General features: G+C 39.8%; 1 protein-coding gene across 2 annotated transcripts in view; it reads left to right on the top strand.

Moving 5' to 3' along the window:
- The window catches only part of ERFL (ETS repressor factor like), a 98,849-nt gene extending 75,251 nt beyond the window's left edge, over positions 1–23,598 (top strand). For both annotated transcript variants that reach the window (XM_089687328.1, XM_089687329.1), the window contains 4 exons: positions 4,488–4,722; positions 15,430–15,607; positions 20,053–20,167; positions 20,763–23,598. In XM_089687328.1, the coding sequence (XP_089543454.1) occupies positions 4,488–4,722; positions 15,430–15,607; positions 20,053–20,167; positions 20,763–21,304 (1,070 nt within the window). In that variant the 3' untranslated portion in view covers positions 21,305–23,598. The remainder of the gene's footprint in view (positions 1–4,487; positions 4,723–15,429; positions 15,608–20,052; positions 20,168–20,762) is intronic.
- The last annotated feature ends 2,529 nt before the right edge of the window (positions 23,599–26,127 follow it).

The raw sequence follows: 26,127 nt of genomic DNA, 5'->3' as shown, positions 1-26,127 counted from the left end.
TCCTTTAATCCTCTGTTTTGTAGAATGAAAGTGTTTTGTTTTCTGTCATACTCAATAATGATATACAATAGGAAATCAAAATAGACTGAATCTCACTTGGGCCAGAAAAGAAGGATGGGGGGATTCCGCTCTCTGGGTGAAGGGCTCCTAGTGGCCAGGCATCGGGGAGTTGGGTTACCCTGCTAGAATGTAATGTAGGGGGAGGACGGAGGAGACGGATGGAAATTGAATAAACAGGCAATCCAGAGGGGTCACCGGTATCACATGAGATGGATCTGCCGAGAGATGGGAAAATTAGAGAAAAAGGGAGATGGAAAACTGAATTATACTGAGGACAGAGGTGAAGGAATTGCTGTAGATGGGAGGACAGCAACAACATAATAAACAAGAATAAAAACAATTATTATTATTGATCATAAAAATAATCATATTAATAATAATAAAATATTGGTGTCTTTGGAAGGTTTCTTCCTTTAGAGTACAAAGCTAAGAAAATAATATTAAGAAGTTTATTGTCATTGCTTAAACCTTTAAATAAATATTGTAATTACAATATTAACTATAGTGGGGTACAGTAGTATTAAGTCACTAATAGTCTATACATACTTTACATATATGTACTATATCCAGTGTTGTATGTATAGAATATATAAAGGATTTTATATAGTATAAATCCAGTGTTGTGTATTTGGCATCTATCAGCGGTTTATATATAGTATAGATCCAGTGTTGTGTATTTGGCATCTATCAGGGGTTTATATATAGTATAGATCCAGTGTTGTGTATTTGGCATCTATCAGCGGTTTATATATAGTATAGATCCAGTGTTGTGTATTTGGCATCTATCAGAGGTTTATATATAGTATAGATCCAGTGTTGTGTATTTGGCATCTATCAGGGGTTTATATATAGTATAGATCCAACGTTGTGTATTTGACATCTATCAGCGGTTTATATATAGTATAGATCCAGTGTTGTGTATTTGTCATCTATCAGGGGTTTATATATAGTATAGATCCAGTGTTGTGTATTTGGCATCTATCAGGGGCTTATATATAGTATAGATCCAGTGTTGTGTATTTGTCATCTATCAGGGGTTTATATATAGTATAGATCCAGTGTTGTGTATTTGTCATCTATCAGCGGTTTATATATAGTATAGATCCAGTGTTGTGTATTCGGCATCTAGCAGGAGTTTATATATAGTATAGATCCAGTGTTGTGTATTTGGCATCTAGCAGCGGTTTATATATAGTATAGATCCAGTGTTGTGTATTTGGCATCTATCAGGGGTTTATATATAGTATAGATCCAGTGTTGTGTATTTGGCATCTATCAGGGGCTTATATATAGTATAGATCCAGTGTTGTGTATTTGGCATCTATCAGGGGTTTATATATAGTATAGATCTAGTGTTATGTATTTGGCATCTATCAGGGGTTTATATATAGTATGGATCCAGTGTTGTGTATTTGGCATCTATCAGTGGTTTATATATAGTATAGATCCAGTGTTGTGTATTTGGCATCTATCAGGGGTTTATATATAGTATAGATCCAGTGTTGTGTATTTGGCATCTATCAGCGGTTTATATATAGTATAGATCCAGTGTTGTGTATTTGGCATCTATCAGCGGTTTATATATAGTATAGATCCAGTGTTGTGTATTTGGCATCTATCAGGGGTTTATATATAGTATAGATCCAGTGTTGTGTATTTGGCATCTATCAGCGGTTTATATATAGTATAGATCCCGTAGCATACTGTATATCCAGGATTTATTATATGTATCCAGTCTTGTGTATACAGCATATGTCATAGGTTTATATATAGTATTTTTTGTATGCAGTTGTGTATATATTATATCAGGGATTTATATAGAGTATATATCCAGTGTAATGCATATAGTATATAATAGGGATTTATAAATAGTTTATATCCAGTAGTGTATGTGTGTATAGTATGTATCCAGCATTGTATATATAGTATATATTAAGAATTTATATATAGTATATATCCAGTGTTGTGCATATAAAATATATATACATAGTGGCGTACATAGTATATATTAAGGATTTATATATATATAGTAATTATCCAGTGTTACAGTTACGTATATATAGTATATAATAAGGACTTACATATTGTATTTATACAGTGTCATGTATGTAATATACCAGGGGCGTATTTACCACAAGGCAAACAAGGCATTTGCCTAGGGCGGCATTTTTCAGGGTGGCAGCCCCCCTGGAAGAAGGGATGGAAGAGGGGACACATGCAGTATGGGGACCAGATGGGGTCTGAGAGAGGCTGCGGGCTGCTTGACTCTCGTTCCCAGGGATGTCCAGAGCTGTGAAGGTGAATGTCTTTCTCTCTCTCACCGGGAGGAGGCAGGGGTGTTTTTGGTCAATGTCAGGGGCTCCCTCCATGGGACGGAGGCGGAGGGGGGGGTGTTGGTTGCTGTCAGGCCATCTCCCGGGGGGGGGGGGGGGATGGATTTTGTGTTGCCTAGGGCAGCACAAAACCTAAATACACCACTGTAATATACAGTGTTGTGTATATAATATATATCAGGGTTTATATATATCCAGTGTTGAGTATATATTTTATATCAGGGGTTTGTAGTATATATCAAATGATAAGCATATAGTATATTTAGAGGGTTTATTGATAGTATATATCCAGTGTTTAGTATAATAATAGAATTTATATCAGGGGTTTATTCTGTATAAACTATATATCCAGTTGTGAACATATAAGGGACACTTATATATAGTATAAGTGTCTGGTGCTGAGTAGAGATGAGCGGATCTGCCCAGATTTGGTTCTTGGGTGGGTGGTTTCGGCGAATCCAACTTAAAGTCTACGAATCCTGAACTTGGCATTGAACCCCAGTGAAGTCTATTAGAGGCAATTCTTGCTAGTAAGTTTTGGAAAGTTTTAAGGCCAATAGGCAAACAACTGTCACATAAAAGGCCTGAGAAGCTGGACACCATGGGGTCTCTTCATACAGCTTCAACAGCAACATTGAAATTATATAAACCCTTAATAAATTGCTTGGGAATGCCTTAAAGCTGTACATTGTATTACAGAACATTACAATTTTCACAGACAGTCTCAGTGACAGCATACAATGGCAGTGCATATTTGGCTGTAGAATTGATTTTTGTTTCTTTTACAGTTAGCTTGGCTTACATACAGCAGCATCCCAATCTGATTAAGTTTGAATGTAATACTTAAAATGATAAAAAAAAAACAGGAAAAAAAGTGCTTCCTTTAATATTCCAACCAGATCCATATTGAGGCATACAGCCTGGGAGACTAGGAAGGAGAGGCCAGTGAGCATGTGTTTCCCTCCTTGCAAAGTACCCTGTAGTGTGGGGCAACAGCACAACAATGGAGTCATCACTCTGCACTCTCCCTTATAAGCATGCTCAGATTGTTGATTGACAACAAAATAGAAGTGGTTAGCATAATGATTCTCTGGCTGCAAATCATTTTCTTTGATGATCTCTTTTTCCCTTTGTATTTTATATCTTTGCTTTTTCTTTCTGCTCATTACATGAACTCCAGAAAAATACTCTTGCCATGGGGTCCCCCTGCCCTGCAAGGGTCACATGCTCATTAAGTATAAGGGTATTAGAGAAGGTGGTATTACTCCCTGATTTGGCCGGCTTCAGTGCTGTCACCTCTGGGCCATGGGTGGTCTTGGTGTCATCTTGTACAATGCAGGGCTATTAAACCTGCATTGTATATGGAGGGGGTGAACTTCCAACCACGTCTCAGAGCACATTATGCATCAGCACTGGACTGGTTGCATGGATCAAGGAAGCCTACTGGAGCCAAGAATAAGGTAAGTATTACTTCTTGTAGACTTAAGTATTTAACTTTTGCAGTGTTGAGACCCCTCTGATTTGTCCAGCTTCAGCGCTGTCAACTTTCTTGTCTGTAGATGGTCTTGGTGTCATCTTTACTACGCAGGGCTATTATCCCTACATTGTACATGGAGGAGGTGAACTTGCAACCACGGCTGAGACCACTTTAGGCCCCGTTCACATATCATGTAGCGGGAACGTGACATCCAGCTCACAATTTTAAAAGTGTAATTCACACGCATTGCAGTTTGAATGGGCTGTCTGCCCTATGTGTATTTGTCATGCTAAAGAAGATCAGGGATCAAATTTTGGCCCTGAATCCGCCACATTTTTAAACTAGCATTTTTGGAGTCTGCCCGAGATTTCTATTTGCCCAAATATGAATAGGATCATAGAGAGTCATCAGCACTGGACTGGTTGCATGGATTGAGTCAAGAATAAAGTAAACATTACTTCTTCTAGACTTGAGCATTTAACCTTTGCAGCATTGGGGCCCCACTGCAAGCGTAAAAATTGGAATAACACATGCTAAGCTTCTGTGAACTTGCATTTCGAGTGATAAAAGTGATGTTTCATGTTCACTATTCTCAATCTGCTTCCTTCCTTTTGCAGGGTTTGCCTTTCCTGACTGGGCCTATAAGCCAGAATCCAGCCCGGGTTCCAGACAGATCCAGCTCTGGCACTTCATTCTAGAGCTTCTTCAGAAAGAAGAGTACCATGATGTCATTGCCTGGCAGGGTGACTACGGAGAATTCGTCATTAAGGACCCTGATGAGGTGGCGAGGCTATGGGGCATCCGCAAGTGCAAACCGCACATGAACTACGACAAGCTGAGCCGGGCACTGAGGTAATAAACAGAACATAGAATACTTTGGAAACTGCATTAAAAGAATTTAACTCATACATACATCCAGGCTCGGCATGTTTTAGGTCAAGTAGTAGGTTGGATCATTAAAGGGTACTTGTCTGTTAACTTTCACAGATGAAGCTTGAATCCAATGGTGAAGGCCGCCATTTTCTGACTCCCAGAAGAAGTGCTAGTTTCGGGGCAGCCTTTCAGGCTGGAACTAGTACCACTTCCAAGAATGGGCCATTGGCAGCTTCCAGAAATGCAAACGGATGCAGCTGCTGACAAGGGATTGGCTAACAACAATGCTACTTCCTAATCACTGGCTCTCCAGCTTTGCCTTGATGGCAATGGTTTGCCATTGGGGAGACTCTGCCTCTACTGCCTGACCCAGAAACACTCTGTCATACCCACTGGGAATCATACAAATGGAAACTGAAGCACCACACCACTATTAAAAGGTCCAGATATGATTTTACACCAGAGAAAGTCAAGGGGCAATCCAAAGACTACCTAATACATCTCAGGGGTCCAAAAAAAACCCTTCATCAAGGTTAAAAAAAATAAGGACATCTCCATATTAATACACTACCCATACAATATCACCTCCTTGGGTTCATAGTTAAAACACCTAATAGCCAATAGTGTTGGATGTAGAAAAATTAACATTAGATAACATTGAATAGATAATCAATATACAAGAACCTCAAAGTAAAAATAATAAAAATAATTTCTATTTTTTTTTATTTTACTTTTATTATTACTGTTTTTTTAAACCCAATTGATGAACTGAAATGGTGTCTTTTAGTATTCAGATTCTCACATGTGTCCAAGGTTCTTGTCTATTGATTATCTATCTGACATTAGTTTTTATACATCCAATACTATTGGCTGTTAGGTATTTGGTTTAAGCTATGACTTTGAGGAGAGAATATTGTATGTACAGTATATTGTATTAATATATCTTTATGTTTGTTTTTTTTCTTCCGATGAAGGGGGCTTTTTGAACTCCCAAAACGCCTGGAATACTTTTTGGATTGTTCCCTTGACTTATATTGGCATATAGTCATATCTGGACCTTGTAGCAGTGTTACGGTGCTTTAGTTTTCAGTTATATAGTTCACAGTGGCTCAGGGTATGGTAGATTTTTTGGGGTAAGGCAGTAGAGGCAAAGTCTCCCTAATGGCAAATCATGGCAAAGCTGGAGAGCCGATTATTAGGAGGGAGCATGGTGAGTAACCAATATACTAGCAGCAGCGTCATCTGTTTGAGTTTCTCCATATTATTGTATTATTATGGAGATGTTTTTCTAGGCCTGAAAAAGGGGTCAGTTTTGGAACCCAGAAATGTGTTGGCTACTCTTTGTATTGTTCCCCTGACTTTTATTGGAATAAAGTCATATCTGGACCTTTTAGCAGTGGCATGGTGCTGCAGTTTCAATGGTTGTTACATTACACCACAAGCCAATGAGACTGTGGAGATAATCTGGGGTGTAGAAGCCACCTATCCAGGAACCAGAGTAATGATATTAACATCAATACTTTAAGATAGGAATATCAATAAAATAAACTTACAGATCCAGCACGATTTTTCTACTTTCCTCCACCGGGCTTCAAGGGGGCAGTAAGTAAGGTAAAATCTTCCCAGTGGAGACGCATTTATATGGGGAGAGAGCAGCACCCAACATCCAGAGTAATACCACATTCGATGGGAAGATTTATTGAAAGTAAAAAAATGTACAAGTCAAGCCAACGCATTTCGGGGGAACAGTCTCGCCCTTCTTCACGGCTTTTCTTACATGTGAACGGAGGTGGGTGGGCTCCACGGAGGTACCTGAGCCTCTTATGCAACTTAATGTTGGCTTGATTGATGCAGAGACATCATTCAGGCTGGTATTAGGTCTCATAAGAGGCTCAGGTACCTCCGCTGGGCCCTCCCACCTCCATTCACACATACAAAAAGCCCTGAAGAAGGCGGAGGCTTTTCCCCCAAAACACATTGGCTCGACTTGTACATTTTGTACTTTCAATAAGAGATTGTTATCCTCCCATCGAATAAGGTATTACTCTGAATATTGGGTCCTCCTCTCCCCATATAAATATTCTTGATACTGAAGCGACAGCACAGTCATACCAGTAAGGTAGCAGCCCAGACCTCCAAGTGGAATCAAACACCAGGACTTACCCAGGAAACCACCAAATACTAAGAACAACCCAATCAGTCCAGTTCCAACAAACCACAGTGGAGACACAGACAGCAAAAAAAAGACGTTCTAGCCCTTCCCTATTCTATCCAATACATAAGTACCTAAAAAGAGAAATGTCCATATTGACCTATAGCAGCCAAGCCGACGCTGGCAAATGACTGTCACATAATAAAAGCCTGTACGTGGTAGGTGGCTGCGGGCAGTGCGTTTTTATTCCAAGCGCTGTGACAAATCTGATCCAACATTCTGCGGATGGTCTCTCTGTGTGACAGATCTAATGGGACTATCACTGTAACGGAGACATAAAGGCGTCAATATCTTGGCCAGCTTGTCCTTTAGTCAAAAAGCTGCCAGGCAACCCTCAGGAGAGATACAAGGAGAGATATTGACACGAGAAAGAAACCAAGAGGAGCAGATTAACACACAATTATGGATTGCCTTCCACTCACTTAAACAGAATTAATGCATCATTAACTGTCCACATAGTCGTTCTCAGAGAACTGTACCGGGCTTATGAGAACACGATGGGAAGATCTTAGAGGGCAGGGCCGGTCCTATGTGTAAAGTAATGCACATCCTATTCCAGTCCTCCTGCAGTCCTGTATAAGAATGACAATATATTACACTATGCTATAGACCAGCCTTTTCAACCAGGGTGCCCAGGCATCCTGGGGTGCCTTGAGGTTTCTTCAGGGGTACCTTGGCAAAATGTCTACAAAATTGTCCAAAAATTGTATACAAGCCAGTGAGTGGACAGGCCTGTCTTTTAGTTAATAAATCAATTCTAATATTGGGTGTCCTACAAGTGTGGATGTTGCTGCATTATAAAAATTATTAGAATAATTTCTCATATTTTAGAATGGGGTGCCTCAAGACTGTCCATAATTTTACAGGGTGCCTCGGGACTGTCCATACTTTTTAAAGGGTGCCTTGACTGAAAAAAGGTTGGGAAACACTGCTATAGACTCTGTGCCATATCTCCAGCACTACCTCTCTCTGTTTCCCCATAAGACCCCATCCAGACTACTGCATTGCAGTAGCGCTCATTATAATGCAAGTTTTAACATACATTATCGAAAAGTAAATCAACACGTGCCTCTAAGTGTGGGCTGTTGCTGTGCTGTTCACTGTATAGCAGTCGAAGCCTGAGTAGAAAAGCCTTTCTCCTGCCAGCATATTGGAGAGAATGGCCTTTGTTGTGTGGAAGCAGTGGTCTTTCTGCAGAGGTCCAACATACCTCCTGTGGAGTCAGAGTTAACGCTTAAACCAGGGGTCTCAAAACTTTCTAAGCAAAGGACCAGTTTACTGCCCTGTATGATTTAGGAGGGTCGGACAATTCCACAATGTCTGTGGGAGTAAACATGTCTTAGACTTAGTGGTCAGTGAGAGTAAAAAAAACTACATGTAGTCAGTAGGAGGAGGAATAGTGCCCTGTCATTGGTATCATTGGGAGGAATAGTGTCCTGTCATTGGTATCATTGGAAGGAATAGTGTCCTGTCATTGGTATCATTGGGAGGAATAGTGCCCTGTCATTGGGAGGAATAGTGCCCTGTCATTGGTATCATTGGGAGGAATAGTGCCCCGTCATTGGTATCATTGGGAGGAATAGTGCCCCGTCATTGGTATCATTGGGAGGAATAGTGCCCCGTCATTGGTATCATTGGGAGGAATAGTGTCCTGTCATTGGTATCATTGGGAGGAATAGTGCCCGTCATTGGTATCATTGGGAGGAATAGTGCCCCGTCATTGGTATCATTGGGAGGAATAGTGCCCCGTCATTGGTATCATTGGAAGGAAAAGTGCCCCGTCATTGGTATCATTGGGAGGAATAGTGCCCCGTTATTGGCATAATTGGGAGGAATAGTGTCCTGTCATTGAAAGGAATAGTGCCCTGTCATTGGTATCATTGGAAGGAATAGTGTCCTGTCATTGGTATTATTGGAAGGAATAGAGCCCTGTCATTGGTATCATTGGAAGGAATAGTGTCCTGTCATTGGAAGGAATAGTGCCCTGTCATTGGTATCATTGGAAGGAATAGTGTCCTGTCATTGGAAGGAATAGTGCCCTGTCATTGGTATCATTGGAAGGAATAGTGCCCTGTCATTGGTATCATTGAGAGGAATAGTGCCCTGTCATTGGTATCATTGGAAGGAATAGTGTCCTGTCATTGGAAGGAATAGTGCCCTGTCATTGGTATCATTGGAAGGAATAGTGCCCTGTCATTGGTATCAGTGGGAGGAATAGTGTCCCATTGTTATTTTCAGTGGGAGGAGGAATAGTGCCCTGTCATTGGTATCAGTGGAAATCAGTGGTATCAGTTAGTGAAGTGGAAGGAATACTGCCCCACTCTGTAGGGGGTGTGTTGGACCTCTTCAGAGAGACCACTGCTTCCACACACAGAACAGGGTCCTTTTCTACAGCATACACGCTTTTCTAGTCCAGCTGTTTTCTAAATAAAGCAAACTGTAAGACTGCGCACATCTCTTGTATTGTTGCAACTGGAATGCATTCAGCTGAATTAACCCCTTGCCATCAGCCCTTTAAACAGGAGGCCAGCAGGTGGGGCTTATGATTATACGCTCACTGTGATTGGCCTTCAGCGGTGATATATTCAGGTGCTCCACCTACTGGCTCTCAAATGTTAGTACGTGACAGTTTGTCACTTTTCTGGGGGTGCCAATTGAGCGTGCCTGTAGAACACTATATCAATGCATATATACAGGACAGTTCTGTGTTAAAGCCCACCTCCGCACTGTGACATCGGCAGGAAGAGGTTAAAGTGGTATTGAACCTCAAACCCAAAAATGTAATATATTGCAGATTTTTAGGGCTTTCTTCCCTCTCTTATCACCTGATGATCTGGCCAGTAACATACCTCCTATATTACTATTATACTACTCCTATATTACCCACTCTGAATGAAGGAGCACAGGTGGCACAGCAGACAGCAGCATCGTCAGTTTGTGGGGAGGGAAGTGTTAGATGTACTATCAGATTTAAATACATTAACATACAAGACAAACTCCAGCTCACACTTTGTAAAACTTTACAAGCAGTTACAACAATATTTTTTTTCTCCTTTTAGGATAAAAGGTTTTACATAAATAAATAAACAAATAAATAAAAGCTGACCATTGAAAACATCCCTGTCAGTTGTAAATGGTTTGTCCCATCTCTATAACTGACACATTTGCAAGAGAGTTTGTTCTTTTGAAAAACAACTGACCTATGGGCTGGATCACCAGGTGATAATCGAAGAAAGAAAGCCTAAAAAAGAAAACTAAGTCAGCCATCGTATCCAAGAACTGGAAAGCTGCACAATAATAAATGTTTTATTTGGGGTATTTTACTGCTTTAATGCGAAAATTCTATTCAGCTTTAATGCAAGCCTGTCTGGAATGCCTATCCTGTCAAAAAATAAACAGTAGATGTGTGGATTGGACATTATCAGTTGGTCATGAAGACTATATTTGTAATGAATTACAAATGGTCACTAAAATGAAAACTACAGATCTGTATACTGTATATGAAGGCATACGAACATATGACAGTTGCATCAAAAATGGCATTATGATCACCACTACAATAATAATAGACATGAGCAATTTGTTTAGTTACAAATCAAAATGCGGACAAAATTTTCATTATTTGTAAATTCGGATGTATCTGAATTTTTGAATCACAATAGTGACGAATTTCAATTAATCCAAAAGAATCTATAATTATTGAAATTTGAATTCAAAAATGAATTGGAATGAAAAAATATTGCAATAAATACAGTAAGGTATAAAAGTGAAATAAGATGATGCTGATAAGAATAAAAAAGAATATAAAAGACTATAATAGAACAAAATAGAATAGTAAGTCACAGAATAGACTATAATAGAAAAGAATAGATTAGAAAATAATAGAATAAAACAGAATAGAATAGAATTTACAGGAATAGAATAGAATAAAAAAAACTAGCATAGAATGAAATAGAAAATAAAATAAAGGAATAGAATAGGATATAAAGGAATATAATAGAAAAAATAGAATATAATATAACAGAATAAAATAGAATAGAAAATAAAGAGATGGAATACTGTAGAATAGAACAGAATAGAACAGGAAATAAAAGACTAGAACAGAACAGAAAATAATAGAATAAAAAATAAAATAATAGAATAGAAAATGAAAGAATCAAATAGAAAATAACAGTATACAATAGAAAATGAAAGAATAGAATAGAAAATGAAAGAATCAAATAGAAAATAACAGAATAGAATAGAAAATGAAAGAACAGAATAGAATAAAAAAAATAGAATAGATTAAAATACAACAGAATAAAACGAACATAGTCATCTTCTGAAATTCAAATTTCGAATTGAAGTACAAAACAAATCTGAATATAGGAAACAAATTCCAAAAATTAATCAGTTTAACACAGTGGTCTGCAAATTGCAGCCCGAGGGCCAGATGTGGCCCTCTGCTTCATTTTATTCTGCTCTTTGGGCATTATTCCCTCACTGTCAGCAACAGTGGGGCATAGTTCCTGCCACTGACAACAACAATGGGGCACTATTCCTCCCACTGACACCAATGATGGAGCACTATTCCTCCCACTGACACCAATGATGGGGCACTATTCCTCCCACTGACACCAATGATGGGCCACTATTCTTCCCACTGACACCAACGATGGGGCACTATTTCTCCCACTGACACCAACGATGGGGCACTATTCCTCCCACTGACACCAATGATGGGACACTATTCATCCCACTGATACCAATGATGGGGTACTATTCCTCCCACTGATACCAATGATGGGGCACTATTCCTCCCACTGACACCAATAATGAGGCACTATTCCTGCCACTGCCACCAGTCATGGGGCATTTTTTACTGCCACTGACACCAGCACTTTTTCTACTCCTTCTGGCCACAGTCAGGCCCCCCTAAAGATTGAAGGACAGTAAACCAGCCCTTTGTTTAGAAAGTTTGAAGACCCCTGTTCTAAAATAACAAATATGACAAAATTAAATATTAACTTAACAAAACTGAACACATTTTTCCGTCATGCACATCTCTAAATAATAACTCAAAATACATTTCAATCAGACAAAGCAAGCATAAAAGCAAGCTGCTTCTGCATTTGATAACCCCCCATGCCCAAGGTTGCGTACATATAATATAACGTCAGTTTTAAAAAACGTATCAATGTAAAAAAAAAAAAAAAAAACCAAAAGCAGCATATTTCCTCCTAAAGGGAATTGGCATGTAGTCATAGAATTGGGGATCTGAGAAAAGTCTCGCCTCCTCCGAATATCCGAAGATTTAAATCTAAACAATCTACCTGGGAGTTCAGCTGTGTTTGGCGAGCCTGCGACGTTCTTACATGGTTTGAGACTCGCCGGTCCCTGCGGAGCGTGTGGGTGAAACAGGGAGGGGAAACCTCATCCCTTGGCCGAAAAATCACTTTTGACATTTAATTTCAAAAATCTTTTCTTGCCTAACACTTGGGTGATATGTTTGCCCTACCAATACAAGCCGGGCTCTCTGGAGAGGAGAGATGCTGGGTAGGGGTAGGTATGTCTGACAGCATTGTATAAAAAAAACAAAATGTTCTTTTACAGTATGTGCTATAGGTGAGGATATCAGATTCATGATTTCATCCCATCGGCTCCCTGTATGAACAAACCTCTGCGTTCATTGTAACTGAATTTTAGGTTTATTAAGCAGAATTTGATGCCCCGAATTAAGTTGAACGGAAACATTTTTGATTTGGCCTTCAAGTCCAATGTCAATGGACTATAACGATGCAGAAACTGATTTTATTAAAGGGACCATAATCCCAGAAAATTCTCCCTGGAATTTATTAAGGCTCTTTTACACAGGTAGCCAATGCGTGGTAAAACCAGGCGGTTGATCCACGTTTTTTACTGCCCCCCCAACCACTCACCTACAAGTGGACATGGTGTCACTTGGGTGCATACACATTGCTGCAGTCAATAAATATAGCAGCTCCTAATGCTAACGTGTTTCTTCCCAAAACTGGCCTTAGTTATAGCTATGATTAAGGCCTGTTCTGGGTGGAAACACGTTAGCATTGGGATCCACTAAGTTATTTAACTGTGACATATAAAGCTCTTGGGTTCTGAAGAAGCATGCCGCTGCTATATGTTTATCTACTGTTGATGGTGAGCAGGAGCTGTCGGTGAGCTGACGAATCTGCAAAGCAGCTGCTATATATTTACTGTATCTACTGTGGATGGTGAGCAGGAGCTGTCGGTGAGCTGACGCATCTGCACAGCCGCTGCTATATATTTATCTACTGTGGATGGTGAGCAGGAGCTGTCATTGAGCTGACGCATCTGCACAGCAGCTTCTATATATTTATCTACTGTGGATGGCGAGCAGGAGCTGTCGGTGAACTGACGTGTCTGAACAGCCGCTGCTATATATTTATCTACTGTGGATGGAGAGCAGGAGCTGCCAGTGAGCTGACGCATCTGCACAGCGGCTGCTATATATTTATCTACTGTGGGTGGCGAGCAGGAGCTGCCGGTGAGCTGACGCCTCTGCACAGCGGCTGCTATATATTTATCTACTGTGGGTGGCGAGCAGGAGCTGTCGGTGAGCTGACGCATCTGCACAGCGGCTGCTATATATTTATCTACTGTGGATGGTGAGCAGGAGCTGCCGGTGAGCTGACGCGTCTGCACAGCCGCTGCTATATATTTATCTACTGTGGATGGCGAGCAGGAGCTGTCGGTGAGCTGACGAATCTGCACAGCCGCTGCTATATATTTATGTACTGTGGATGGCGAGCAGGAGCTGTCGGTGAGCTGACGCATCTGCACAGCCGCTGCTATATATTTATCTACTGTTATCATTTGGCAATAAAAAAAAGCCCAAGTAATCCAGACATTAAGAGGTGGCAGTGTCACCTCACCTCTTTTCACCATCTTCTGATGCTCAGTTCACACCATACAGCTGCAACCAAGCACGGATGCGTTTCTACGCGTTTCAATGTGTCGCATGTGTGGAAGCCCATTCAACTCAGTGGGCTCTCCTATGCATGATAAACATGGAGAAGAAGTCCTTGATTCTTTTATAAAACTGCAGAATTTTGCAGCCCCTGTATGGCAGAACCAGAGTGTGAGAAGAAGAAGCAGCACAAGGAGCCAATCAGCTCAAAGAGCATGCTGATAGGAGGGGAAAGCAGGGTGACAGAGAGACAAGCTCACCACTGTCTGGTCACAGGCTGGGGGCGGCTCCAGGATGATCTGGGCTCAGAAGAATTGGCTTGAAAGATGCTGGCTGTCAGATTGAGGACATCTAGTGGCAGTAAAAAGTACTACGGGGCGGGGAAACACTGGGGTAAAAGTGAGTACTGCAAGCTGGTTTTGTTATTTTATTGTGTTCCTTTTGGTTGGCTTTAAATGAATATTTCAGTTGTTGGTAGATGTTGAAGTGTTATATCTTATCTCTTATTATTAGGGACTCCGACGGTTAATTTATACATCAAGCCAACTTGGCGCAGCTAATTACAAGGCGGTCCCACTGTGCCTGTTGGATTCTTAATGTGTGAAGAATGCATTAGGCAGAGTGGGAACCCTGAAAGCTGAGCTACAGCAACTGAAATGCTGAAATGGCCATAAAAAGTGCACCAAGATCCCTTAACTGGAGTTTCTAATGACGTGAGAAGGCATGAGAAGGCAGTAGGTGAGCACAAGATTCCTCCCATAACTGAGACAGAGATTTGGGGTGGACAGTTGCAGCGTTTCCAATATTCCCAAAGGGAAGAAAAATATATTTGAAATATGTTTTAAAAAATTCTTCCCAAATATATTGACATATATTTGAAATGCTACAATTTTGGCCATATTCAATATATATATACTGTATGTTGAAATGCGTTTTTATTATAAAATATATGAAAAATATTTTTAAAAATACATTTCAAATATACTGTACGTCTTTAAAATTACAAATCTACATTTTTGGAATGCATTTACAAGTACATACAAAAATATATGTTAAAATGACTTTTTTATATGTTACAAAAAATCTGAAGAATATATAAAAAAAAAACATATTTTTTAAAATATATATTTTTTAAATATATTCTTCAGATTTTTTTTAACATAAAAAAGTCATTTTAACATATATTTTTTACATATATTTGTAAATACATTAAAAACATTTCGATTTGTATTTTTAAAGACATGTAGTATATTCGAAATGCATTTTTAAAAATATTTTTCATATATTTTGTAATAAAAACACATTTCAACATACAGTATATATATATATTTATTGAAATATATTTTGAAATATATTGAATATGGCCAAAATTGTAGCAATTCAAATATATGTCAAAATATTTGGGAAGAATATTTTAAAAATATATTTCAAATATATTTTTCTTCCATATGGGTTAGCAGTAATGTAACGTACATTTAGTTGATTTCTTACAGGTTGCTTGTGATTGACTGACCTGTTCTTGCCGTAGGTACTATTACAACAAGAGAATTCTGCACAAAACTAAAGGAAAACGTTTCACCTACAAGTTTAACTTCAGTAAAGTCGTATTGGTGAACTATCCTCTGCTGGACATGGCAAACTCCTCACTGCTGCTGGGGCAGGGCCCCTTCCCCGGGACCCATGCTCATGATCCATTCACTCCTGAGGTAAGAGGCACAAGATGGTCACCACGTGAGTCAAGTGTAGGCCCAGCCAAAACTTTTTTCCTCTTAGCTTTAGATAAAATGAAGAAGGGTTAGAACTTTTGTTTGGTTTTCCTACTACTGTCAGATACATTTACCCTCACTTCCTGTCTTGGTGACAACGGTTTCACCAGACAGGAAGTGAGGAGCGGTTTACAACAGGCAATAAAAAGCTGACAGACATTATAGTCTCCACCTACTACCCTTTTTTTTTAGTGTTTCAGATTTTTTCCCGTCTCGTGAAACTGGACTGGAAATGAGGGTAAATCTCTAATGGAGGTCTGCAAAGCAGTAAAACCCATAAAGGGGTTTCCTATACTTCCTCACTCCATCCAAAACTAATAAAAAATGTTTTCACTGGACCTACACCTTAAAAGGGGAGCACAATGGTTTGGGGTCAGTTTTATTATATGTTGAAAATGTATATTTTTTTGTTTGTATTTTTATGTTTATTATTAATATACAGTACATCATTGTTTTTACAAATGGACATTCAATACAGAGCGTACTCATAAACCATGGTCCGCAGAGCATTCTGGGCCATCTAATGAAGCCAATTGCTTTCATACTGTCTTTCTCTAATTGGAACTAAGAGGAAAGGGGAGGAGTCATATTCATATATATATGTGACTATATTTGCCATCTCACGTCTTCATTAGAAGCATGATAATGATGATGTGCTTATTACGTAGAGCAGCCCCCCAGGTCTTTTAATCTTAATGGGTTGAAAGGTGTTAATAATGACAAGATGTTGTTGGACCCAGAGGGATTCGACTACACCCTTGGACAAGATCTTCAGATTCAAGACTTTATGTTAACCTGTCAGAGCAACACTAATGCACACCAGTATGGAAATAATACAAGCTTTATATAAGAAAAGATTAATAATAATGCATACATCTAATGTACAAACATCTTATCAGCAAAGGGAGTCCCGGTTGAATTCTGCATATATACCCGGGTTTATATATATATATATATATATATATATATATATATATATATATATATATAGTTAATGATAGAGATACCTCCAGATAAATGCTAAAGCAAAGTCCAGTTGCAGGACCCCCGAAAATGATCGTGATGCGGTATCCATCTTGGTGTTGGAGACCTGAAGACATGTTTAGTGATGTTGGGGAGATCCTCCAACCATTGTCCAACCAGCCTGGAAAGCAGCTTCTCACACGCAAAAACCATAGTATGGCACTGGAACTCACTCTTCTCTTTAGTCCCTAGTAGTTTCTAATCTCACATGCAACCAAACTTCTGACTACCAGAAGTGTCTAGTCAGATGTCTAACCTGGCTCTAGCCTATGTTGGTTATTGAGGCATGACATAAAACTAGCTATAGAATCCCAGGTCAGAAGGGACAGTGTTAACTAAAATATCAGGAGCTGCCTATAAACTCTATTTCCACTCTATTGCACACTCCAAAAAACTATGGGCAGCTGCAGTTTAAAGTAATTCTAAAGGCTCAAGGTTTTTTACCTTCATGCATTCTATGTATGAAGGTAAAAAACCTTCTGTGTGCAGTATTCCCTCAGCCCACCCTAATACTCACCTAAGCCCCCTCTCGATCCAGCGATGTGCACTGGAGTCTTAGCTATCTCGGGACTCCCTCTTCTCATTGACTGTGACAGAAGTGGGAGCCATTGGCTCCCACTGCTGTCAATCACAGTCAGTGAGCCAATGAGAAGAGAGAGGGTTGCAGCTCTGTGTGTGAAGCAAGGTGTTTGCTGTGGGCGCACCTGACTGGAGGGAGGGGCCAGGAGAACCTGCGGGGGACCCAAGATTAGGAGGATCCAGGCTGCTCTATGCAAAACCACTGCAAACAGCAGGTAAGTATAGACATTTTTTTTAATAAAAAAAAAAACCTTTAGAATACTTGCCTAATAGTCTCTGCTTCTGGTCTGGGTGAAAACACAGCAGTACCTTTGTGTATAAGGTCATGAGGCTCAGCTCTCTGTGTTTACTTCTTGGAAACTCCCCTTTATAATGATATCAAAGTCTTTCAGTCTGGGGTTTCTGACCCAGCTGCAAGGACAAGAAATGATGTACACAAATAACCGTACAGCAGTAAAAAACACAGACATTACAAATACAGTAGAGGGCAGCATATCTCTCCAGTTGCTTAGATTATATACCATAAATCCAACTGGGGTTGATGTGAGTTTCCTTCAGGTGTTCTGGTTAAGGCTAACAGTCAAAAACATGTTAGGTTCATTGGTGTCTACTTCAATTTTACCTACAATCTGTGAGTGACTGTGGTCAGTAGAGATGAGCGAATCGAACCAGGCGAACCGGAATTCGAGTCGAATTTCAGGAAATATTCGATTCGCGTCGAATCCGAAATTTTGCCTACTTCGGGTGCGCGAATCGAATATTTCCCGATCAGCCGGCAAAAGTGTCCCTGCAGTGAGCTCCGCTATTTCTGACAGTTCTCTGACAGAAGGAACACATGTTTAGCGGTTGAAACATTGTATCTATTAGTTTCCATTTAGGATACAGATGTTTCAACCGCTGTACATGTGAAGAAGCTGTCAGAGAACTGTCAGAAATAGAGGAACTCTGCACATACACTTTTTGCCGGCTTGGAATTATTCTTATTTTCATCCTACTTCTTCTTCATCTTCTTCTTCTTCTTCATCCTCATAAGAAGAAGAAGAGGATGAGGATGAAGAAGAAGAAGAAGAAGAAGTAGGATGAAAATAAGAATAATTCCAAGCCGGCAAAAAGTGTATCTGCAGTGCTCCTCTAAGTGTATTTGCAGAATGTCATTTATGGAAAAAAATAGATACAATGTTTCAACCGCTGTATGGAGTGAATGTCCCATAACTGTCAGAAATAGACTATTTATGACAGTTCTGGGACATTCACTCCATACAGCGGTTGAAACCGCTGTATGGAGGGAATGTCATAGAACTGTCAGAAATAGACTATTTATGACAGTTCTGGGACACTCACTCCATACAGCGGTTGAAACATTGTATCTATTTGTTTCCATAAATGGATCCATTTATGGAAACAAATAGATACAATGTTTCAACCGCTGTATGGAAGGAATGTCCCAGAACTGTCATAAATAGTCTATTTCTGACAGTTATGGAACATTCACTCCATACAGCGGTTGAAACATTGTATCTATTTGTTTCCATTTGTTTTCATCTCCAAGGGCATTTAAATTAAAGGTACAGTGTTCTGCACTAATTTAAAGGCTCTCTGAAGCCTAGAAACCCTTTTAATAAGTTAAATTCGTAGCGAATTAATTCGCATCGAATCGAATTTCATACTGGAATTCGCCAAATCAGCCGAATCGAATTTTTGAGAAATTCGCTCATCTCTAGTGGTCAGGATAGTAAGTTGTAAGCTCTTCAAACACAGTGAGTGGCTCTATAAACCTTATGAGGTACTAATTTTGAAATTACATTACTAGTAGAGTGCATGAAGGGAATTAAATTTCAGATTAGTCCAAATAATATCATTAAACTTTAGTGAGGGCCCTGAATCCTAGACCCCGGTGGTAAATGAGACTACACCTACCACCGGGGTCTAGGATCCAGGGCCCTCGCTAAGGTTTAAAGATATTATTTCGACTAAGTTTTTCAACATAATTGCCAACATTCCCAAAGAAAATGTAAAAAAGATGTGTGGTGCCTGGTTGGCGTTCCCATGAGACATGAGGGATATGGGACAAAATGGGAGGATGGTCTTCAGAAAGAGGAAGATTGCTTCAGTGTATTAAGCCCTTAATACCCCATGTCATGCCAAAGTCTTAATAATTGGGAGAACTAGATCTGCAAGTTAACACATGAGGGGTGAAGTGTAGGGCTTGGAGGGACTTTATCTCAGCTTGATGAGACGTCTAGATCATCTTTTCTCAACCAGTCTTCTTTCAAAGGGTGCAAGGAGTTCCTTGGGAAATGAACAATTTCTGCTTCTCAGATACTGAGACACTGACACCAATGGTCTTTTTACTATCTGTGTGGGGATTCTTAATGCTGACTACAAATGTAAGAAACATTCTTCCTTTTGGCCATTACACTAATGTCCTGTGAGCTGTAGGTATTATAATTATTAGCAGGGGTTTCCTGAGGCCAAAAGTTATTTCAAGGGTTCCTCCATGTTCAACATTTTGAGAAAGGATACCTTAGACCTAGGTCCTACCGAAGCTCAAGGAACACAGTTTGCCTGTAATCTTAGTTACATACTTTGGTGGACATGGCAAGTTCACTTCAACAGTTACTGGTCAATTTGGCCATATAAAGACAAGTCAACTGTTCATAGCAAATCTTGAGAGTAATGCTACTGTTCAGAACAATGCAGTGTGCCAGAGGTTTAGGCTGTTTTTGAAGAACTTCTCCATTCAACCTATTTAGATACTGATGGATTGGGTGTATGTTTTGTAGGCTCTGCAGTCCCTTTTCTCAGCCTCCAGTCGTCCACCACTCTTGGATCGTCCCCTTTCGGCACCAGACACAGAAAAATTGTGCCTGGAAGCTGCTTTCCCTTTCTTGGGATCAGGTGAGTCCTAAACAAGCTTTAAAAACTTTGTATGACCTTGGGTATGAAAAAACCACCCATGAGATTCTCCCTTTCTTTGTAGTAGCTGGGCTTAGACAATGATAGGGGAAATCTGATTGGGTACTTTATTCTTATCAGATTTAAGCTGACATTATCTAGAAACATCAAAGTCCTATTCACACCTAAGCTTTCAGTTGTGGTGCCCTAATGCCCACATGTTAATGCGTGTTGTGGCACATGTTAATGTATGTTTCTTTAGGGCAGCTAATCCATTATGAATACTCTATCAATGCAACACAATAGGTGAAAAAATGTACATGACCCTTTGATAAAACTGTAACACATGCTATTTGCAGTACATAGGGCTCTATCTTACAATGCATTGGGATGACATTCACACTGAACGGCATCACAAGGCACCGCACATAGGTGTGTGATATCAAAGACATTTTGGCTGAAGTTACACTTAAAGCAGTTTGGCTTGGGTTTTGCTTTAACAAATTAAAAAAAAAACCCAAAAAACAAAACAAAGAAATGTGAGGTTGGTTGCGAATTATTCATTTGACTGATTTATTTTACCCTTTGTCTTCTCCAGGTTCTGCTTACACAAAGGCTCCGACCTTGTTGCCCCCATACAACCGTAACTCACCATTTCCTGAGTACCCATGGGGATTTAATCCCTACCTCTCCAGCTCTTTCCCCCTTAGCGGCTCCAAGCTGCCTACCTCCCTCTATCCCCCACAGTTCTACCCCACCTCACTGTCCCAGCTTCCTCCCCCCATCTCACTGCTCCCTGGTGAGTCCATGGACAGGTCGGCCAGCCTCCTTCCAGGAGTGCCACCAAGGCTCTGCACTGGTCTAAATTCTCACCCTATACCCCGGAGTGGAGACTTGGTGGGTGCGGGGGCAGCGAGAAGAGACAGAGCCGACCCGCCTGAAGGAAAACAGGAACCAGAATCTGACTCAGACTTGGAAATCACAGACGTGAGTGACTGTAGTTCAGAGGCGGACGGGTGTACATACAGCCCTCCCTGCCCCGGGTCTTCTGTCGGAAGAGGCAAAACAGAGGAAGAACGACTGAAACCAGCAACCGTCTCCAAAACCCCACCAGAAAAACCGGCTGCTCCAAAAAGCTAGGCCTGGAGGGGTCAGGCTGCACAGAAACTATATATAAATGTACAAATATATATAAATATATAACTATATGGATATATAGGGGGAAAACAGTGTGTTTTGCAACCTCTTCATCCCAATATACACTAGGAATACGCCAATATTGTGCAGCCACCACTCGGCAGCCATTTTGTGTATAGATCAGCTTGACCAAGCCATGAAATGTAGCGTCTGGTTGCTACTGAATCTGTTGGCTGCATTTCAAGAACAAAATGGCCCCAGGTTGTCTGAATAAAAAGCCATGTGACCATGATGTCATAGCAGTTTACTTCTCCTTTCCTCTTAGTAGAGCTCAATATTCTGCGTCACACAGGATAAACTTGGTGAATTGCCATATTTCATGAAGACCAGTTGACAAGTGGAAAAGAAGAAACATGTTACTCATTGCAACCAAGAAAAATAGGTAAAATGGGCAATGCCTGGATGGCACTTTTTTGTCAACTCCTCTGTGGAAGCCATTCCCCCTTTTTAGGTCATCAAGCCAAACTAATGCTCCTTCATCAATGGACAGGGAATCCAATTACAGTGCCTCATACACACCTTTTTTTGGCCCATTGCAGCCAGTCAGGTTGATCTTTAAAAGCAGTACAGGGGTCTTTTGAGTGCAATGGGCCTGTGTGCAATGTCATAAGCTGAGCCTCCTTCCACAAGACTCTACACTACCCCACTCATTGCTGTCAGTGCTGGGGCTTAGCAGCTTCTATACGGTCACAGCCCATGACTTTTAATGCAAACCATCTGTGTCCAGGCTTGGTCAGGGGTGCCAATTGCATTTAACCACTTGTGTGGATGGTTACATCTGATCAGCACAAGCCTTTGATTTGCACCCAACAAACACCTGTGCCTTCAGACCTCAAACCTGTAGACTGCATACTATCACTTAGTTTCACTAGGTTTAGAGTCATGGGTGGGACAAAACATGCCGGTGGGGGGTGTAATCCCAAGGAGCTTAGGCTGAAGCCATATCTTCACCTTCCTGTATAGTGGTAGGGTTCCAGTGTGCGGAGCTTCCACCTTCTTATTTCTACCCCCACCCTCTGAAATCTAGGTTGATGAAACTTTTATACTTTGACATCAGTCTCCATCGCAGCATACATTCCGCCTCTCTGTGTTGCCCATTGTAACCAATGAGATTCTCAGTGTCTAATGCAACCATTTTCAACTTTTATACCCCAGAGGAACGTCTAAAATAATTTTTAAGTCTCAGGGAACTCCTGCTAAAATAAACTCATTGGAGGGTCAGTGGAAAGAATGCCCCTTACGTTGGGGATCAGTGAGAGGAATGCATCCATTACAGTCAGCTAAAAATATTGGTGTCTTAAAGTTGGCTTTACCAAGATCAAGTGGTGTCTGCCCAAGAACTATCCAGGCATCCTCAGATGGGAGGTCAATTAATGAACTTCTAGCAACCTCTGGAGGAGCCCTGGGACTCCACTGAACCCTGTTTGAGAATGGCTGTTCTAATAGATGTAAGGAAAAAGGAGAGCAAACTGCTATGATATCACAATCACACCACTCTTTATTCAAACATCCTGATAAGTGAAGCTGAGTCGGCCATTTTGTTCTCGAAATTTAGCCTACAGGCTCACTCTAATGCCCAGCTCCCCTCCCTCTTATACCCACTTTCACTTTACTCCTTCATTAATTCATTCACTACCTGGAAACAGAGGAATATCCAGTTTTTGGGTTATGGGAGAGAATGTAACATAGCTGACGCTTCCTGATTGGCCATTCAGGCACCCAGTGCCATCACATATGGTGATAAAGGAGTCCTCAACCCTATATAAGCTAGTAATGACTTAAGAGCCCATCTACACCTCCATGTTGCAGTAACATACATCAACACGTTACATGCATTGTAGTGGAACTCATTTGGAATGGCTCCTCAATGCACCCGTATTGTGGTGCAAATCAAGGGTTATTCCCATTTTTTGCCATATCAAGGGCAGCCCATTAATATCAATGGGTTGTCTTAATGCTCTGCAAACATGGATGTGCACTCAGGCTTATACAGGGCTTTTCCTTCTCGCTCCTAGCATAGGGGAGCAATGCAAAAGTAAGTATAAAATGCTGTAGGTACAGTTTTAAAGTGAACCTCCATGGCCAAAGCACAGGCAGAGGATCACCTTAAAGACTGTGCTTCAAGAGACCTTCCCACATGGAAGAAAAATATATTGGAAATATATTTTAAAAATATTCTTCCCAAATATATTGCCATATATTTGAAATACTACAATTTTTGCCATATTCAATATATTAAAATATATATATATATATATATATATATATATATATATATATATATACACACACACACTGCATGTTTAAATGTGTTTTTATTACAAAGTATATGAAAAATATTTTTAAAAATACATTTCAAATATACTGTATGTCTTTAAAAATACAAATCTATATTTTTGGAATGCATTTACAAATATATGTAAAAATATATGTTTAAATTACTTTTTCAAAATATATTCTTCAGATTGTTTTTTAACATATAAAAAAGTCATTGTAACATATATTTTTACATATATTTGTAAATGCATTCTAAAAATGTAGATTTGTATTTTTAAAGACATACAGTATTATTTGAAATGTATTTTTAAAAATATTTTTCATATACTTTGTAATAAAAACACATTTAAACATGCAGTGTGTGTATGTATATATATATATATATATATATATATATATATATATATTTTATTTTTTTTAAAATATATGGAATATGGCAAAAATTGTAGTATTTCAAATATATGGCAATTTTCATATATTTTGTAATAAAAACACATTCCAACATGCAGTGTGTATATATATATATATATATATATATATATATATATATATATGTATCTATTGAAATATATTTTGAACAATATTGAATATGGCCAAAATTGTAGTATTTCAAATATATTTTTCTTCCATATGGGCTGTCAGGATGGAAGTGGCCATGGTTAACCGGCTTTTAAAAATACAAGTTCCTCTGTTGTCATCCTCACCCCGCCTGCGCTGATATCTGTCACCGACACAAAACAAATGCTATTCCCGAGTTCTGACTTCACTGTATTCATGCTGAATTGGTTCTATGTCCATTTTCAGCACAGTACGCAGAGCTGCTGTCATGGCAATGCAGCCTATCCGGTCATTACTAAAGGCTTATATCACATGTGTATTGAACACCAGTTACTAGAAACTGTGAATCACCTTCCCATTGGTTAATTTAAACACAATGGCTGCTGACTTGTTTTCTACAATGTATAATATCTTATGGACCATGATAGAACTCTATCATACAGTTGTGGGAATAAGTATAGAGACCAATGAGGATAAGCACAATGCAGCCACCCATAGCATCAGTTTACAGGTCGACAATGGGTGCATTCTTGTTGGGTGCTTTGAGTTACTGCACTTTGCTCATTGGTCTCATAATTCAATAAAAAATAATATGATCAACACAAACCAGCATCAAATGTGACCTGAAGGGTTGCTCCAGCCAGCTGCAGCATTACCTTACTTGCAGCTAATTCATCTCTTGGAACAGGTGCAGGTTGACCTTGATGAGTATCAAAAGTTGGAGTTCACAAAGTTTGCTTTTTTGTAGAGTATCAAAAGAATGGAGGCGCCACAATAATCGGATAAGTCCAGTGTGGGTTTTTATTAAATACAATGTAAAGGTATAAAGCCAATGCCTTGCGTGGCTACCACACTGGTGCCCAACTGCTAGCAAGTTCATTCTCTCTGAAAAAGTCCAGTACACATTTGTATTCGTTGTCAGCATACAGTACTAGCCCTGATGAAGGGAGATATGTGAACTCCTAAAACGTGACGGATGTATATGGTTACATTGTATTTATTTTGTTATATTGTATTTAATTAAAAAACCCAAACCGGACCTATCCAATTGTTGTGGCACTCTCATTCATCCAAGGCTCTGCAGACTTTTTTTTTGGGACGCCTTCGGACACCCCTGTCAACATAGACCTGCCTTCCAAAATGTCCAGAAACTGGACTACCTGCCCTCATCCACTCGGGGGGTTCTTTTCTCCTACAATACAAATCTACTTTTAAACCAAGAGTTTTCTTTTTGTTATTGATGATCTCAAGTGTCAGGATCCAGAAGGCAACAGGGAGCACTGACACTGTTCTTAAGGAACTGCATGTACCTGTTTTTAGAGACAGCTTCCTTATAGGCAATATTTGCAGCTAGCTAAAGAACCCTTTAGTCTTGGGATGAAGAGGCCCTGCTTGCCAACTGGGGAACTGCAGTGCAGCTCTCTTCCGTTGGCAAACAGGTTAAAGAGATTGTATGTGTTTATTTTTCTATTAAAGTACTTTGGAATTTGTTCATTTGGGACACAGGTGAAGTACACAATTCTGCCCCTCAGACACTAAAATTGGAGAAAGTACACTTTTTTTTTAATTTCTTCTGGAAAACTGTTTAAATCTCCAAAATTCACTGTTGGATCTCACACTCACTCCAACCATTGGACAAGTAATATACACCCTGCCAGAGTCTGAAGTGTTTTTCTGCCACCTGGTGGATGAGATCTCCAACTGCAGCTCATAAATGATTCACGTTGACCTCCCATCAATGTTTCAGTTAACACCCCCAGGTCATGATAATGTATACTTGTGAATTATAAATAATGGTTATTTTTTTCTGTTGCCTTATGGTTTAAAACAATATTAGTCCACGTTGTAGCATTTTGCCCTATAGTTATCACATGGCGCAATACTAAACAATGAAAGAGCACCATGTAGCAGTAGCAGACAATTATCTCAGG

Source organism: Staurois parvus, unplaced genomic scaffold (genome assembly GCF_062004578.1).
Source record: "Staurois parvus isolate SC_StPar_1 unplaced genomic scaffold, SC_StPar_1.0 ptg000423l, whole genome shotgun sequence".
NCBI lineage: Eukaryota > Metazoa > Chordata > Amphibia > Anura > Ranidae > Staurois > Staurois parvus.
The sequence above is the reverse complement of the archived record's forward strand: the minus strand, read 5'-3'. Positions and strand labels throughout refer to the sequence as shown.